The sequence below is a fragment of the Emydura macquarii genome, unplaced genomic scaffold, assembly GCF_026122565.2.
Source record: "Emydura macquarii macquarii isolate MOO-44397 ecotype Brisbane River unplaced genomic scaffold, CSIRO-AGI_Emac_v2 contig_1253, whole genome shotgun sequence".
Taxonomy (NCBI): Eukaryota; Metazoa; Chordata; order Testudines; family Chelidae; genus Emydura; species Emydura macquarii.
This window is the reverse complement of record NW_027131390.1, coordinates 32,181,085-32,199,236: the sequence shown is the minus strand read 5'-3', so window position 1 is coordinate 32,199,236 and position 18,152 is coordinate 32,181,085. Positions and strand designations below refer to the sequence as shown.

The 18,152-nt window shown below is 35.8% G+C and overlaps 1 protein-coding gene across 1 annotated transcript in view; it reads right to left on the bottom strand.

Annotated features, from left to right (window-relative positions):
- Nucleotides 1-18,152, bottom strand: part of DIAPH2 (diaphanous related formin 2) — a 735,565-nt gene that overhangs the window by 185,985 nt on the left and 531,428 nt on the right. Inside the window, 1 exon segment of the mRNA XM_067548390.1 lies at nt 1,809-1,974. Within this exon segment, the coding sequence (XP_067404491.1) occupies nt 1,809-1,974 (166 nt within the window).

Sequence of the window (18,152 nt, the reverse complement as noted above, 5' to 3'; positions counted from 1 at the left end):
TGCAAAATGAACATTGTCTATAATGTATATCAGTGAGAAAAGCATGGAACTCCAAAATACAATTCTTTCAGAATTACTCTTCAGAGAAGAACCACACTTCATACATGAATTAATGACATTTTCAGCCATTCCTGTATTAGTGAAGCTATACGGTAGTTCTTTTTCTATTTTCAGATCAGTTGGAAAGGTCACAATTTTTTTTTACATTTTTATTCTTGGCAGAGTCTAGAACACCTTATTTTTCTTTTGTCTTCTCCTAACTGAAACCTCAAATATCACAGTTTTCTTCTTCTCACTCGTGGTACAATCCCCTCAAAAGCCACATGCTTTTGTAAAACTAGCCACTTGGTTTAAAACGTCTGAAGGATAAAAACAAAACCAGTTATAATGTATTTTCCTGGAAATTCAACACTAAGCTCTGAAAAGTAAAAAGACATTCTATGTCTAAATCTCCAGTAAGTCTGAAGGAAGATTAATAGGATTTAAACAAAAAAAGGGGGGAGAGGGAGGAGGAGGTTTTCCACTGTAATGTGACTTCTAGGAAATGCAAGGGCAAATATCCAGTAAAGTCCTATATTTCATGGAAGTTACATACACACATTTGAGGACAAATTTTGGCCATAATGTTTACTCGTTCATCTGAATACGATTTTCAGATCAGCTACTTTTCCTCTTGTTATTGTATTATTTGGGTAGAATTATTTATTTCAGATGCCAACTTTAAGCTGCCACATTTGAAAATTTTAGCATGGAATTTCAGAAAAATTAGATGCATGGATATATCTCATTACACTTACTGTTGTTCATGACAAATCTTTATACTAATGTGTTAGCAGTAACTTCCTATTATAGCAGCATTGTATAGATGATGTAGGGAAAATAAAAAATTTTAACTATTACAAATAATTCAAATGTGCTGTAGTTACAGTTTTATAAAAAATTAAATGCTATGTACTAAAGTTATGCTTCAAGAGTGGTTTGAATCCACTATACTGAAAATCCTGATAGTTAATGAATTAAAGCTTGTTTCTGGCAATATAGATCTATATGCCACAGCTGTGTGGTAAATGGCTAAGTAGTATTGATAATTCAAGGCAATTTGACTATTCTCTGGAGGCAGGATGTGACATTCTGGCCATCTGTTTTCCCTACCTGCTTTCCCTCAAACTATTTTGAAAAAAACAAACAAACAACAAACAAAAAACAAAACAAAAAATTGAAGTCAGACACATTGGCTGGCAGAGAATAGCAGCATTTAGGACCCAAAGGAGCTTTGTGGGATTCCCTTAATCAGAGATACAAAGCGTATTTTGAAGATTTCTAGCTTCTTACCAGCTAAATTGCAATATTCTACCAGAAAGCTTAGTCACTAGATACCAGAATGATGCAAATGTTGGCATCATAGTGTCATCCATGCAGGTTTTTTATTTTAATATTTTTCCAACATGGACCTGCCTGGTTTTATGTAGTTTTTGTGCATGTCTTAAATGTGTGGGGGGTTTTTTTGTCTATTTGTTTTTTAAACAGGGAAAATAACATTTTATATGTATACCTAAATTACATAAAATCCAAATGCAGTATTGGAAGAATTACGAACTAACAGGTTGGAAGAGGAGACTGCAAATCAAGAGCTCTCAATGAGAAAATAATTTTATCTGTCTAAACTGTAAGTTTATCTGTCACTCTCTGTTATAGCATCAAAACACACAATAGATCATATCAATGAGCACTTGGGGAAAAAAAACCACTGAGAAAGCTTGAAGCAAAAACAATAATATTGTATCACTGTTTTGTCAGTCTTCACTTACCAAGAACATAGTTCGGAAGTTGCTTAGATCACCAAAAAATTCCTCTATAGTTGTTGCTTTGGAATCAAAGGTAAAGTACTCTCCTAAATTCTCATACAACTTGGTCATGTTGTTGTGCATGTTGGACAACTTTTCATACTGGTCTTGGGCGCTCTTAGCAAAGCTGTAAATTTGTGTTAAGGAAGATCATGCAAATATAACCATTTCAGTGTTAAAACAAACAACAAAACGACACAAAAATTAGGTTTATATTCTCATTTAACCGATATTACTCTATAATCCAACCTGATATTTACTGGATTTTATTGGGGGGAAAATGTACTCAGGAACATTTCATCACTGGTTTGCAAACTTCCCCTTGTTATGGCCCCACTTCTAATGGTGAAGATCTTCCTGCTTAGTTACCTGAAAAAGCAATATTAGATAGTATTAGAGACAAGATGAAAACAATCCTGCCATAATGCAATGACTGCTGGGCCCCATTTTGCCTCTGTAATGTCTATGTGCTCTCCATGGGTGTAAGATTTTATAACTATTTGCACTGAATTGTATCTCATTGCCCACAGCCACCTATTCGACTAATCTCTCACTTTGCAGTTTGGTTATGTCCTTGTATGTGTTTATCATATCTTTAATTTTTAACAAAGCTGAATTTACATCAAATACCCCAAAAATAAAGACCAAGTAGCAATTTAGGGTGCTGCAAGGTGGGGATTTTTCATTTTTTTTCTTTTAAAGATTAGTTGATTTAAAGAAGCTTCTTGAAATCTAGTTCTGGACTAGCAAGAAGTATCAAGCATAACAACACAAGTTTTACTGCATAAAGAATTACTAGATGCTTCACTACTGTGGCAGAAGTGGCTTGCTGGACTACATTTCAGAATCACCACTTTAAATGTGCAACAGTGCAAAATTTTCAACAATGAACATAAAAATAGCTAATGCAAATGGATACTTTAAATCAACCCTTAAATTTCCTATAAGACAGTCTCATCAATTCTAAGTAAGAGATGCAAAAAAGCCTATATCTGGATGTGGCAGAAAACACGAGTGATATAAACAACAAAGAATTACACATGAAATATAAATTGTCAATCTCTCCTCAAGAGCAGATTGGGAATGAAATGGTAAGGATGTTCATAGGACTCAAGTATACACTGTGTCTGCCCACATTGTTACTTCTGAAATGAGTACTTACAATGCTCTCAATTTCATGGAAAAATATTGTTTAAAATGTCACAAGTCACTTGTATGCTGAAGTATATTGTACATTTTCATTACTAACTGAAGAGGAGCCAGAAATCAAGTAGAGATCCACTTGACCTTCAGAATAGCTTTCATTAGAAATTTGGTATAATTGTCACTTCAAATGAAAGGAAGCCATTTTATATGTAAACACAACATATAACCTATTGGCAGAACAATATATCTGAATATTTAATGGTTAACACAGGTTATCAGGGAAGAATTAAGACAGAGTTTACGCATTATTTTCCTCACAGGCTATTAAGAGCTTCAATACACTTCTCTCTTTTGTTCTTGGTTTTAAAATCAGGCACACACTACTTTTAAAACTGTTAGCCTGTGGTTAAACAAGTTCCTCTGACCCAAAACTGCGGTTGATGAAATTACTGTGCTATATATAAAAAAACCCACCCAATCTACAAACCAAACAATCTGACAGAAAAGTAATCAAATTTTGACACCCATGAATAAAGGCAAGGGAATCCAGGCTGCAACTCTCTTCTTAATATTTCCATTATACTTAGGTACTGGTGATACTTCAGAAGCCTATGCAATCTTAGAAACCACATGCAATGCAATACCAAAGTGAAAAGATGCTTTATTGAAAACAGTTCTAATATTTTTCTTGGGTTTTCCTTGTTTGTGACTAAGTGAGAGTATCAAACCCCTCACTTAAATACTTAGATTTCTAAGAGCAACATGCAGAAGTCCATGCAACCTGTATTTCAACCTCTTTTCAAAATCATCCCAAATGTATCAATTCTGTTTGATCTTTCTCAGAAGGCTTTCAGTGGCTTTTTACTATCATATGCAAATATTTTTGGAATGAGGGGAAACAATCAAGTGAGGTTTATTCTGTACAAAGCTTGCTGCAACAAAGATATGAAGACATGATTTGCTGCAACTTAACGAGTGAGTCACTCGCAGGTTTGAAATAAGAACTGCATTTATTGATAAATTAGGTGTCCAATTTATAGCGCCTACACTCTCTTTTGGTCTAGTCCTTGCAATTCCCACATTTTTACACTTCAAAATCCTGAGTGTTATGCAGTATGCAAATTGTTACAGAAGAAAAGAATTCCACAAATGCATAAATAGAGACATAACCTCTTTTTCTCTCCATCACTGCAAAGATTCTCTAGAAGTGTAAATACACTATGCCAAAATATTAGAATGCATATTTCCTTACCAAAACAAAAGAAAGGAAAATTGTTTAGATTAGAAGGTGGGTGAGACATATCCACAAAGTTCTGTTTATAACAGAAACATGGGCATAAAAGGCACTACATCAAGGAGGCTAATGGGATGACTACGATGATTCTTTCACTTCTAGGGCTTATGTTCCACCATGCCCTGCCTATACATTCTCTATATAATTCTTATCAAGAAAAATGACTAAAACAACTTAAATTACCCAAGATTTTCTTTGATTTTCATGAAATGTGCAAAGTTGTTCTCTGTGTTTTATGGAGTGCTACATAATGTTTTTCCTGCTAGTTTCTAACATCCATTTACATAAAAAATATAAATCAATAAGATGTGGGGGGAATGTGCATTTTAATGTAGTATATACTAATCATGTTTTTAAAATAGTAAAATCTTCCAGGCTAATCCTAAACTGGAAGTCGTGAGCCTTTTTTGGGTAAACATATACCAGCAACACTTTGTACACAACTGAATTGAAAAAGCAGCATTTAATCCACAGTGGAGCTGGGATTGCTACAAACTCTCATTTTACATTAGACTGCAGTTTGAAGTAGCTCAGTCTCCACTGAAAATTAGAATATACACAAATGAATGAGAGGCTGGCAGCAATGATGCATCAGGACCTCGCACATATGTGGACAGCAATGACATATTCCTGGCCTGAGGGTTTCACACAACCTAGAGAATTTCTTATTAATGCCTGAATTACCTTTGTCAGTAGATACAGTAGTGGCTGTGAGCCACTGTCCTCAACAACCTTCTCAACAAACTTATCCTGGAAAAATGTAGGTTAGCCTATACAATTCTACACATTCTTTCTATCCTGCCCTTAATGTAATAAACTGCATGAGGACTGTGGAAATGGAATCCTTCTTCCTCCCATGTAGCCACTACTTCAGACCTTGGAATTCAGCAGCAGCCATGGTCCATGAAACCACCTGCCATCCCTCACTCCCCATAAGTTTGATTTTTTGCACAAGGCTCTGCTGAGTTCACATTCATGGCCATTTCTCTATATGCCTACCCAAAACCATACAGTGGAATTACAGCATTCACTCTATGTTTTAGCCATTGTGTGGGTGTAATGGAATTTCAAGGGCATATTTTTACCATTACCTTAAAGAAAATAAAGCAACACCTTAAAGATGTGAGGAATTACAAAGTTACATACAGAGTTATACTGCCTCAAAAATTAGTGCTATATTAAAGTAACTGATGAATATTTTTCCTCAAATTCTTCATATTCATAACATGCTAATAACTAGAAATACCACCCTCAATTTTCACAAATTTAAGACAGCAAGAAGCATAAATCACACCAAAATACTTAAAACTAATAAAATTTTGTATCACCAAAAAAAGGAACTTGTATGCATCATTTGAAGAACAAGGAACTGAGATGCAAAATCCGGAAAAAAAAAAAAAAAAAAAAAAAAAAAATTAAAAAAAAATAAATAAAAAACCCCACAAAGCTATTAAACTATAGATAATAAGAGTATTGTTAACTCAACAAACTTCTTTTCCTAATACAGCCTTGAGGTTAAAACCTGACCCCATCAAAGTCGATAGAAGCTTTCCCATTGAATTCATTGTAGCCAGGATTTCACCCTTATTCCCTTGGATCATACTGTCTTTTCTTGACTGTTAAGGTTACGTATTTTGAAGATGATTGCTCAAGCAACAAGTTAAGAGAATTTTATTTGCCAGTCTCTGCTTATCTATACCACAACTTCTTCGGGTGGTGCCTTGTGCCACTCTGTCACTTTCCCATGGTAGAACACTGACTGAGGTTATGCACCTTCTTTCTAGAAGTGTGCGTGTGTATCAAGCATAGTGTTCCTGTAGCAAGACAGGGATGAAAACTTGAGTTATTGCTCAGTTGTAGAGGTACTGTTGTAGGTGTTATATGCTGTCTCCTAAAGTGCCAGGATGATGATAATGATAACCAGTCATCGATTTTGTCCAATTCCAGTAAGGTTTAAGAATGTGAAACACACCTACCCACGACTGCATCATGTTAGACAAAGGACATACCATTTTCTGGTGAAGGCAAGCCCATTGCTTCCAGAGTCTGCATCTTCCTCTCATTTTGGTGAGTCATCCCAGAAAGTAACATGTTCTGAAAACCCACATGGTAGAGAATCTGAAATAGAAACAAGGGCCCATATTTTAAAAGCATTGAGGAGCCTAAATCCCATTGACTGTCAATGGGATCTTGGCTTTTGAGTGCCTAAATCCCTTTTGAAAATGAGATTTGGCTTCTAAATCAATAAGACGTTGTAACATTCAGCACAGCAATGCCTAAATACCTTAAAAAATCTGGGCCAAAGACTTTACAGCCATAAGCAAACTGTAAAATTACTGCTACACAATAAATATACTATGAATGTTTTGCCATCTTTCATGCATTCTCTGGCTAAATTTCAGCCCTGATTTTGCTAGGTTTCTAGACAAATTCCACATAAAATATGGAACGCAATTTCTATTTTGGGGCATGTGGGGAAAAGAGGGTATTTGTTTCATTAGGTGTTTTATTCCTTAGGCTAGAAAATACTCCATCAAGCTAATAACCGAACTGTATCTAATTACCATCTGTGTAACATTCTATACATTACCCACAGTAAAGCTTTGAAATTTTTATTTTATTGGGTCACAGATAAAAAGTTTAGTATATGCATTTTATATGCCCTTCAGTCTACTTCCTTTTCTCATTTTAATTTTAATCCTACTGCAGATGGCAACTGCTTTTAAATCAGAGTTTGAGAATTTTTGAGTACCGTATTAGAATGTATGAAGTGGCATTATTTTAGTCTAGAATACTAACAACAACAATAAAAGAGATGATTTAAAAAGCAATCTGTTTCCTCCTAATTTTCAACTACACTTAACCTTCAGACAGAACATAAAATAAAAGGTTCAGTAATTGAAATGAAAAAACAATGAATTTTATTAGATAATATAGTATTACTCATTGCATGACTTCTCCCCAAATAACTCTAAAGTAACCTCAACTATAAACATTCAGTTAAACAAGCCATACAAAAAGAATGTTCCCTCTCAGAGCACTAAGGTAAATGGAGCTTCAATTAACAGAATTATTCAGCTGACTAGGAACTTTCACTTTCAAACATCATGTGTCTACAACATTAGTATTTTCCCTTTTGAGAAACTGCTCATTTTCATCGCTCATTTTTATCAGATGAGCTGCCATATTAAAACTATTGTCTGAGTCTCTTGTTACTTTGACATGGAAGACCAACATGCAGGCAAACTACTAAGTGTTTGGAAAGTGTGATAAGCAATCCCCAATATTAAGAATATAGGTATATGTTATTGTCATTCTATAAAACTAGTCACATTTGGACAAAAGAAACTTCCAGCCATTTGATCAATGACCTTTACACTTGGAAACCTGCAAAATGACTATAATTTACTGGCATTTCACCAAAGGCCTGAAGAAGCTCTCTAAATTAAGCAACCAATGGATATACATGCCACACTATTGCATACTGTCAAATATAATAAAATAGCTATCACCCAGTGACCACAAACAAAGTGTCATTTTGAATCTGTATATACCTGATATAGCAATTCACCTCTGCTGCCCTGGGATCTATTGGTTTCTTTCATATAACACGTAAATCAGAAATGGGGATAGGGAAGTTAAGTTCTAAGAACAAAAAATGAAGGTCCTAGCCAGATTTGAGGGATCCCTGGTTTGAGGGGAGGTTTGCCTCAAGTTCAAGATCATGGTCCTAATTTTCTAAAGCTCTCTGTAATTTGGGTCTGAGCTGCCACATCTTCAGTAACCCTGACATTGCACATCTGAAGGAATGACAGGGCTAATCAAAGCAAGGAAAAGATTGGCAAGAGCTGGAGACAGATCTGTTACAGCAGCCTGTTCATGTTCACAGAACTCCCTTCCTGAAGATATCAGTAATCTCACCAATTTCAAATGTAAATGTAAAATCTATTTGTAATGCCCTTTCAACAATTAAACAAAACAAGAATCTCGTAATTTAACTCTCCCCACCACAGATTGGAGGGGGGGGGGGTAGAAAGGACAATCAGAATTTTGGTCACATTGGCTGGAGGTGTGAAGTGGTGCAATGAACAGTGATCAGTGTACTAGCATCTTTTCTTCCTTCTCTGACCAACCAATGCAATAGAAGAAAGGGAAAAAAGAAGCCTGCCAGAAGCTCCTGAAGACCCCACTGCTGCAATAACAATTTTTAAAAAGTTACTTGATAGCTCCTCACTGCTACTTGTTATAAGAGACTCTGAAATATAAGAATGAAGCTAGAAGATATGTTCTATTGGGAAGATTTTGCTTTTCATATTTGGTTTTCTGAAGTTTGTGGTTATAAGAAAATATAAATAAGTGCAGCTTAACAGAGGAGGACAGGAGGCATTATACTACACATGACTGTGCGATTCTCAGTGAAAAGCAAGGAGCCACTGAAGAGGTAAACTGATCAGGTTGGGAAGGGATTTTCCCCCAGGGCAGATTGGCAAAGGTTCTGGGGGTTTTTCACCTTCCTCTGTAGCATGGGGCATGGCTCACTTGCTGGTGGATTCTCTGTACCTTAAAGTCTTGAAACCATTATTTGAGGATTTTAATAATTGAGTCATAGGTTAGGGGTCTATTATGGGAGTGGATGGGTGATGTTCTGTGGCCTGCATTGTGCAGGAGTTCAGAAGAGATGATCATATTGGTCCCTTCTGACCTTAGAGTCTATGAGGAAGTAAGGGACAAGACATTCTGCTCCTAAAATATTCTCACAGGCAAGTTGCTTGCCTGCTTGCCTGGAGAACAAAGAATCAAAGGGCTAACCAGACTAAATAAATTGGCATGGAGATGAAGAGATAAGCAACAGTCAGTGTGGTATTCCTAAGGAGCACTCGCAAATATAAAGAATTCTGATTTTTCATCCACTATTTTCCCACTTGTTATGTTCAGTACGAAGTTGCTGTTTGAAGGCTTGTCACTAAACAGAATATATATACACTATACAAAACATATATAAATCCTAATATGCATTACAAACACTTTGGAACTGTTGTAGGAAGACATAGTACCATTATTAAATATAGAAAACATATTTTGTTATAAATCTTCAGAGGGTTTCTCATGAATTTGTGCAGACCTGCCTTTATGGATCCACTAAAAACCTGTACATTTCCAAATGTTTGCTTTTGTAGTTAGGGGAAATGAAGAAAACTCAGTACAGGGACTGGTTGGGCACTAGTCCTCCACCCCCTCCCCGCAAAGTTAGGAAAGGAAACATAAAATGATAATGCTATTAGTAGGTGAAAAATATTAAGTACTGCATTCAGTGGTGTTTTGTCAATTTGTTTCATTATCACTGTTTGATGGCAAACAATGTTATACAATTGAATAGCGAATTTGCCCCCCCCCCCCCCCCCCCCGTTGCTACAAGATGAGCATGTCACTACACAGTGCAGTTTCCCTACAGACACTAAACAGACAGCATTGAGATAGTAGTTGCTGGGCCTGAACAACTGATGAACCTTTTGCTATTTCTAAAATATACTTTAAACTCGTATAGCTTGGTAACAGTTTTTCTTTAAATGTTTTTAATGTTTTTCTTTAAATCTGTAGATTGCCAAGTCATAATCAAATGAGAGCCAAGCAAAACATGTCCATGAACTATATAATAATGTAATTATGAAGACCCCTTCTATTTCCCCCTCTTAATCCTAAAGACTGTAACAGAAAATATGCAGGTCAGTATTCATCTACCTGACTCTTTCCAGTAAAATATTTTTATGCAATGATATCGTCACTGTACCAACAATGGCATTCTCTCAGGACATTCAAAATCTCAAATAACGAAGTTTAATTATAGCAGACTATCAGAATTTCCATAACAAAGTTGTTTTTTCAAAGCTTTCCAACTTGATTGTAGAAGTCTGCTGAACTGGGGAATATAACATTTTTATTGGGAAGCAATTTTTGTAATAAACATAAATATAAGGCCTGATTTTCTGAAGTTCTGAGTACTCGCATCTCTTATTGAATTCTACAGGAGCTGGGGATGTTTGGCTCTTCTGAAAATTACCATCGCAGAAACAAAAAGGCAAGCAAAAAATTAATTACTTTTGGATGCATTTTGTAATGACATAGTATTGCAGAAGTTTCAGAAATGTGACAGTGCACAAAATAGCGCATCTGGGACAACATTAGATTGGAGTTTTGGACTGAACTCCTACTAGCTTTGCTCTGGGGGTTTTAATTCACTGATCTGCAGTTATTTAAATATTTTTGTTGTTTCATAGGATTTCTTTTAAATATTTTGCATGATTTTGGTGAATTATTTTTGGAGGACAAATGTGAGCTACAACATGCAAGCAAAATAATTAGTGACAATACAACAGGTAGAGAGAAAACCAGAAAAAGACAAAATGAACTACATATATTTTATAGAAGGATGGATATCACTGAAAACAAATTGTTGTACAAAGCTCCTTGTGTGCATCATGTAATTCATTTTAAACATGACCAGCGACACTTCTGCTATACCAGTCTTAAGACTCTTCCCCAATATATGGACCTAATGTGTCCACTAAAGGGTTACCAAGAACCTATCAGTAATACCTGCTGTTCATCAAAATCTGAACTCAGCATAGAATTCTCATATTCGATCACGACAAAATTTATGCATCCAAAACTGTAGTGGATTATCCAATTGTGTCTCCAGATGCAGAAAAAAACCTGTGTTTACAGAAAGTTTTACATTGCATCATAACATAGAGGATTATTTCAAAACTGTGATGCAACTGCAGTTTCCAATATAAACTCAATATAAACAAAAAAGTGAGAGTTCTGTGACACCTTAAAGACTAACAAATTTATTTGGGCATAAGCTTTTGTGGGCAGAAACCCACTTCGTCGGATGGGTTTCTGCTCATGAAAGCTTATGCCCAAATAAATGTGTTACACTTTAAGGTACCACAGGACTCTCGCTGAATTTTTATGGAATCAAGTGGAAGAGGTCTTAGGTGAATCCCAACTTTGAGGACCTCCACGGAGCCCAAACTTCTGGCTCATCAAGACTGGCATAGTCCAGTTAGAAACCTGCCAGCCACCCATATGTAAACAGGATGCCACCTTGGCTCTACGGGGATATTGGGGTCCAGACACTAAGGTGTGAAGGAGCTGGTCCTCATCATGTCCCCACTCTATCTCCTCCAGCTTATGTATCAGAATGGCATGTGGGACTGTGTCAAAAGTCTTGCTGAAGTCCAGATATTATGTCCACCACATTCTCCCTATCCAGCAAACTAGTTACACTGTTAAAGAAGGAAATCAAGCTGGTTTGGCATGATTTGGTCTTGGTAAATCCATGCTGTCTGCTAGTGATTATGCCTTCATCCTCCAGGTATTCACAATTTGAATGCTCTAGTAGCTTGCCAGGTATCAAAGTCAGGCTGACTGGTCTATAGTTCCCTGGCTGCTTCATTTTCCCTTTTTAAAGAGGGGCACTACTTCAGCCCTTCTCCAGTCTTCCTGGACCTCTTCTGTGATCCATGTTTTTGAAAATATTAATGCCAGTGGCTCCGAGATGTCTTCAGCTAATTTCTTCAGTGTCCTCAGGTGAATAGCATCAGGCCCCACTGATTTGAATCCATTCAAATTGGTCAGAAGATCTCTGACATGTTCTTTACTTATCCCAATCTGCATTCCTTCCCCTTTATTGTCTATGGTAACTTCGCTAATCATCCAGTCACATTATTTTTTGAGAGAAGACTGAAGCAAAGCAGCATTGAGCAGTTCTGCCTTCCTATGATCATCTATTACCAGCTCACCTTTTCCCTTGTGCCCTTTGTTTTGTGCCAGCAATGCAGCACTTACTTTATGAACCATGGGCACAATGTTGTGGGAAAAATTCACTCCAGGCCAAAATTATGCCTGCAAGTTTATGGGGAAATAGATGGGGAACTAAAATACATTCATGTTCTATATAAATACATGGAATCAGAAATTAAACTTTTAAAAAAACATGATTGCCTTTCACTGTATTTCTGAACACACTAAACAAAGCCCCAAACTAATTCATTTTCCTGCATACACAGCAAAACAGCATACCACAAAACTGAATTTTCCTAAATACAGTGGATATGTGACAATTCGTGATAACATTAGCAAGCAGATTCAATTTACTAATTTACATTAATACTACTTTTTCTCAAGTGGTTTACATTGTATATTTCTATTTTATCAGTATGCAGAGAAAAAGACTGGTTACATCCATTTAAAGTTTCATTTAGTCTAGGAAATTCCACTACATTTTTAGATGTGACTTGCATCGACATTACTGTATGTGCAATTGTTCTTCTTACGTGTAACTTTTAAAGTAGAAACACCAGGTACACATCAGATGGCCCAGATCCTCAACCCAAAATCAAGCTATGTTAGGCTCAAGCTCTAGTACTGGGCTGATCACCAGCGCAAATTAGAGCAGCCACTTTCCCCAGCTGCCAAAAGTCCTATGGAGTTCGGGATCACTGGGGCATCGGGGCATCCTGACTATGCTTCCTGTGCCAGGAGCTCCTTATCACACATGTGGTACAGGGCCTATGATTGTCTCCTTAACAAAAGTACAAAATTAGATTAATCCACATATTGTCAATTTTTTCTTCCCACTGTTGTTAGGTAAAACAGTCACTTTGTGTTCTTTTGTATCTATGGCAACACAGAATGATACTTTTGAAATGATAGCATCAGTGTGTTTGTGTGAAACATCCTGTATTAGAAAAAAAACAGTTAGTTACAATAAGCTCTAATAATAGCAACAACATGATTGCTCTGTCAACACACACATCAAAAATCAAATCCAACTTTGTAAAATGAGCAGCATTGTGGAGATGCATATAGTAAGCGTTCTCCCTTATGGGCTTTGTGATGCTGCATTTTAAGTCTACAAAACTGGGATAACTGTTTTCTCTGGATATCTTCTTTAAAGAGATACAGCATTTTAATAAACTTGCATGGAAGTCGCTTTACATTCTGTTTCCAGGAATTCTAATAATTACAGCTGAGTTTTGCATCTTCATTTATCTGGTTTCCTCCCCCAATTGCCTAAATTGAACTAAACATCCACTGAAATCTTTCATATTTTAAAAAGCAATTCACTACAATGACTGGTATGTATATATATCCAGAATTTCTGCATACTTTTTATAATACTTTGTTGTAACCGACTTTCAAGATAATGATTCTACATCATGAAATCTAGGTCTTAACACACATCATCTCTGTTGATTAACAACAATCAGTTCTCTATTCATACATACCCTGGAAAATGTCAGGAGTTAGAGTTGTTATCTTACTGCTGCATCTGAGTACACCGGCTAAAAAGCTGTATTTCAAGATTGTTGTTGTTTATGCAAAGCTGCTTGGATAAGGGGCTTTTAAAAAGAGCTGCTTGTGTGTGTGTGTGTGTGTGTGTGTGTGTGTGTGTGTGTGTGTGTGTGTGTGTGTGTGTGTGTGTGTGTGTGTGTGTGTGTGTGTGTGTGTGTGTGTGTGTGTGTGTGTGAGAGAGAGAGAGAGAGAGAGAGAGAGAGAGAGAATACTAATGACCAGAGAACAATTTACAGACTAAAATTAATTCAATTAATCCACACAACAAACTGGTGCAGTATAGGCAGCAACAGTGTAAGCTTTTACATAATGCCTCAAATGTACTTTAACCACACTTGGAGAGACCACCTATAAGGGCCAAAGGAGAGCACAATCTCCATGCCCCATTGAAAATTAGTGCCTCTCACACTATTATTAAAGGAGGTACTTAGTGCCTATTTATGGGGATGGTTACAGTGAATTGGACATCTGCCCACTATGAATAAGAGTAAAACCAAAGACTTGTTTCACTCAAGCCAACAACCTGCCATTAGCTGGTAAGGATTTTGGCAGCTATCTATCTGGGTCAAATATGAACCGGTGAGCCATCCTGCACATAAAAGGGCCCAAGAACCTTAAATGGTTCCGTCACACAGTAGATTAGATTAATACATATTGTAAATTACTGCCAATATTTTTAGAAATAGGAAATTACTACTACACATTCTGCCCTTCTATAGAGCAAAAAGCCACAATCTGTAAATCTTGTCAGTTCTACCACCTTTAGAGTTGTAAGAGTGAATAAAAGTGAAGAACTTTTATAATTAGTGAGGAATTTTAGATGAAGAAGCTGGTGGTTTGTATAAACTCTCCCTTTCTGCCAAAACCTGGCCAGAAAACAGACGGATGGCCAAACAGACAACTGAATGCACAATTAGTTATAATTTTCACTTAAAGAAGGGAATACCAGTTATTTTAATCAGTTAATCTAAATTTTATGCATGTCATTTATTGTCAAATTGATATAAAACAGTTTTAAATACTTTTTGATTTGAAAAGTCAGTTTTTGTTTGTAGTGATGTCTTAATCCATCATTGAAAGAAGACACACACTACAGTAATAGAAGCATTTGAAATAGATTACAATACACTTTACTCTTATTTAATGCTTTTCCTCCATAGGTCTTTGATTAGACAAAATATAGTGTCTATATACAAAATATATACAAAATCACATCCTGGCAGAAAGCTTTGAGATCTATGGGTGAAATTCACTATTGTGTAAGTGAAAAGTTCTTTGTGATTGCAAAGAATTATTGGATGTTTGTCCATATAACAAAATTAGATAACTTTCTAACAATTCAACATGATTGAATTGAAGTCCCTAGAAGTCCAGGGTCTATAACAATAAAGGTGTCCCATGTCAGAGTAGAGGTGTACTAAAGGTGTACTTGTTCTTCATTAGGAAATTATGTAGCATGAGAACCGTAAGGAGTAATGTTAACTAACAATATTCAACACAAATTTGCAGTCTATACAGACTATAGACAGGGATTGCTTTGTTAAACTTTGTGTCAACCGTTTGTGGTGAAACCCTGCCAGAGCTACAACCTTAACGAGAATCATCTGAAACAATATTAACACAATTTGTCCCTATCTTCACAAACTGGAAAGTCATGTTTAACATCATGTTAGTAAACACAAAATCTGAAGGATGTATTCATTAGAAAATTAGGTCTTGTTTGAAGGCAATACTGTCTGATTTGTGGAGGTAGCAGGAGAAAAGCAAAATTCCTTTTATCTTAATATAAACTGGGAGAGCTGTTTGGGAAACCCTTCAATGTCTACCCACAATATTCCTGGCTCTAGGCATGATATTAGTCCTTCGCTTTCATATGATCAAATTTCACAGGAAATTACAAAATAATTACTGAAGACAATCTGCTGGCTCCTTTTCTTCCTACATAAATATAAACTAGTCTATTATCCAAGCAATGGAACTGAATAACTCCAGTGCTGTCTTTCTGACTTGTATCTTTCTTGATCAAGAAATGCAGTTCAGCACTTTGTATCTTTATGGAGTCTCTACGGAGGCAGGAGCAGATAAATAAGGGTCCCCACTTCTGATGAAGAAGGAAGTTCCACCAGCCCATTTCTGAAAATTTGTTTTCTATTACAAATGCCCCATTGAAAATTTACAATGCTCAATTTTTTTTAAACAGAAAATCAATCTTTAGAAACTTTTTCAAGTAACTAGAAGCATTTGCTCCTCAGATAGCATTAATCAACAATAGCAGCTGTAAAGCTGTCCGGTGGAGTTTTCACGGTTCCCACAGAGTGAAAAGTGTGCCACACTTTTAAAGAGTAACAGATATGCAATGCTCACAAGTTAAGAACAGTAGATAAGTTAAGATAGGTGGTCCATTTCCACTCACTTCTGGCTGCGTGTGTTTTGGAACAGAGCAGCAGAGGTGGAGAAGAATAGGGCTAGAGCAAACTGATAAATAACTAAGTAAATACAGCTGTGCAGGGTACAGTATATTAGAGTGCTTTTCACTCTTCCCCCAATGTTCTTCAATTTTTTCCCGCCTTGCAGTACAATGCTCTCATGTGCATCTTTTCAGGGACATGAAGAGAGGGGTAATTTAAACTGGTCAGAGAACTTTTAGCCCAATGACTAGGGGAAGCAGACCCTTCTGTGTGTGATAAGGCACTAGAGGCAGTAAGAGGTCCCAGGACCTAAAGGAGACACAAATTCTGTTCTGTATTCAAGTGGTCTTTGCCTGCATTCTCAGTTCATGATAGGAAACAATGCTGATTATTAAAAGATGACAAGACAAAATACCAGACATACTTTATGCCACTCATAGGTAATGAGAAGAGATTGAAAAAGTGCCATAAGAGTTTAAACATGTATGGTTTAAACAATGAAATATATCTTCAGTATCCGAGTTTGCAAGTTTGGATCATTACGAAACATTTTAATTTAAAGAGTCGGTGACCTTCCCGCTTTTATCACAGGGAAGTTAGAGGATAAAATCAATTTTAGAACTTTCTTTTAATTTATTTTAACAATAATTTTTAATCCTGTTCGGTATCGTTGCCACCCATTTCAAAAGTAAAGATGTTGCTGAATTCAAATATAAATATTTTATAGATCTCATGGAATAATTTATTTGCTTAATTTTGACAGGTATAAGATTTAAACAAATTCTGCTCCAAAGAGATTTAATGGAACATATTGTAATAATAATAAAGTAAATAATAATAAATCTAGAGGTGTGGAATATATTTAAATTCCTGAGGAAAATAACATTTATTTTGTAACTCAAACTATATATCGCACCATCCTTATGGCATTTTAAATCCCTAACCACTTTCTGTCTCTAAATACTTACGCAACAAATTACAATCAAGCTTGAATGCAATCTTAGGTATCTTTCTGAGATCCTATTCAAATTTTCCATACTCTTCAACTTATCAGAAAGGGAACTTCATGTTTAGAAAATGTGTGTGTGTTAATTTTGACATGTTAAAATATGTCAAAATCTTTGCTTAATTATAACACGTATATTTAAAAAATGATCTTTGGAGAAAAATAAAATGTAAAGATCATTTGCAGCTTTCCTTTTCAACATATCATAATGCTACTTGTATTGCTGATCTTAAATTATTTTCCTATGCCATTTACATATTCATACAATGGAGCAGCTCTGCTCGCATGCCTGTCTACACAGGTCCTGCGAGTTCACCACTAATCAAATGTTTATAGATAAGAAGAGAATTGACTATATTTTTAGTTATGAATTTTAATCAAAGGTTTATATAACACCTGTCACAAAGAACACCCATCTTGTTTTATTATAATTCTCATTTAAAATTACTTAGATTTAGATTCTTTGACACAATAGTAAAAAAGCAAGCTGGTTTTATATAGCTTTGAAATTCAAATTTCACTCACGTTTAGTGGTGGCCACAATTAACAGTAATCACTATTCATACACAAATTAGGAAGCAACACAAAAGACATGATAGTCAAGAATACATCAAACAGAAAATATTGTAAGTGTAATGGATTTCTAGTGTACCTTCCCTGGAGAGTAATTAGGTAAAAGCTGTTCAGATGAAGAAAGAAAAGTTAAAGAAAACAATTGAAATGCAGGTATTACAAACAAATCAAATATTTATGTTATGGTTTTGTAAAATTCATTTTGCATATTATTTTCATATTAATTAAACATGACCATTTCAAAATAACTAAAGGCACTGTCACATGATGTGCTATCAACCATACAAAGTAGGAGTCTGGCACCAAAAATAGTGAAACTGTCATAAGGTTGCCTACTGGACAAGTTATATTAGCCTAGAAATGTACAATGAAGTAACGTAGCTTATAACATTAACAACTTCATTTGCCCTAAATCTTTCATATGAATTGCAACCATTTTAGCTCCCCTTTTGATCATGCAATCTCCCTGCTTCGTTTGGATTTAATTAGCCGGGATTTATCTGAGTTGTCAGGTGTATCCT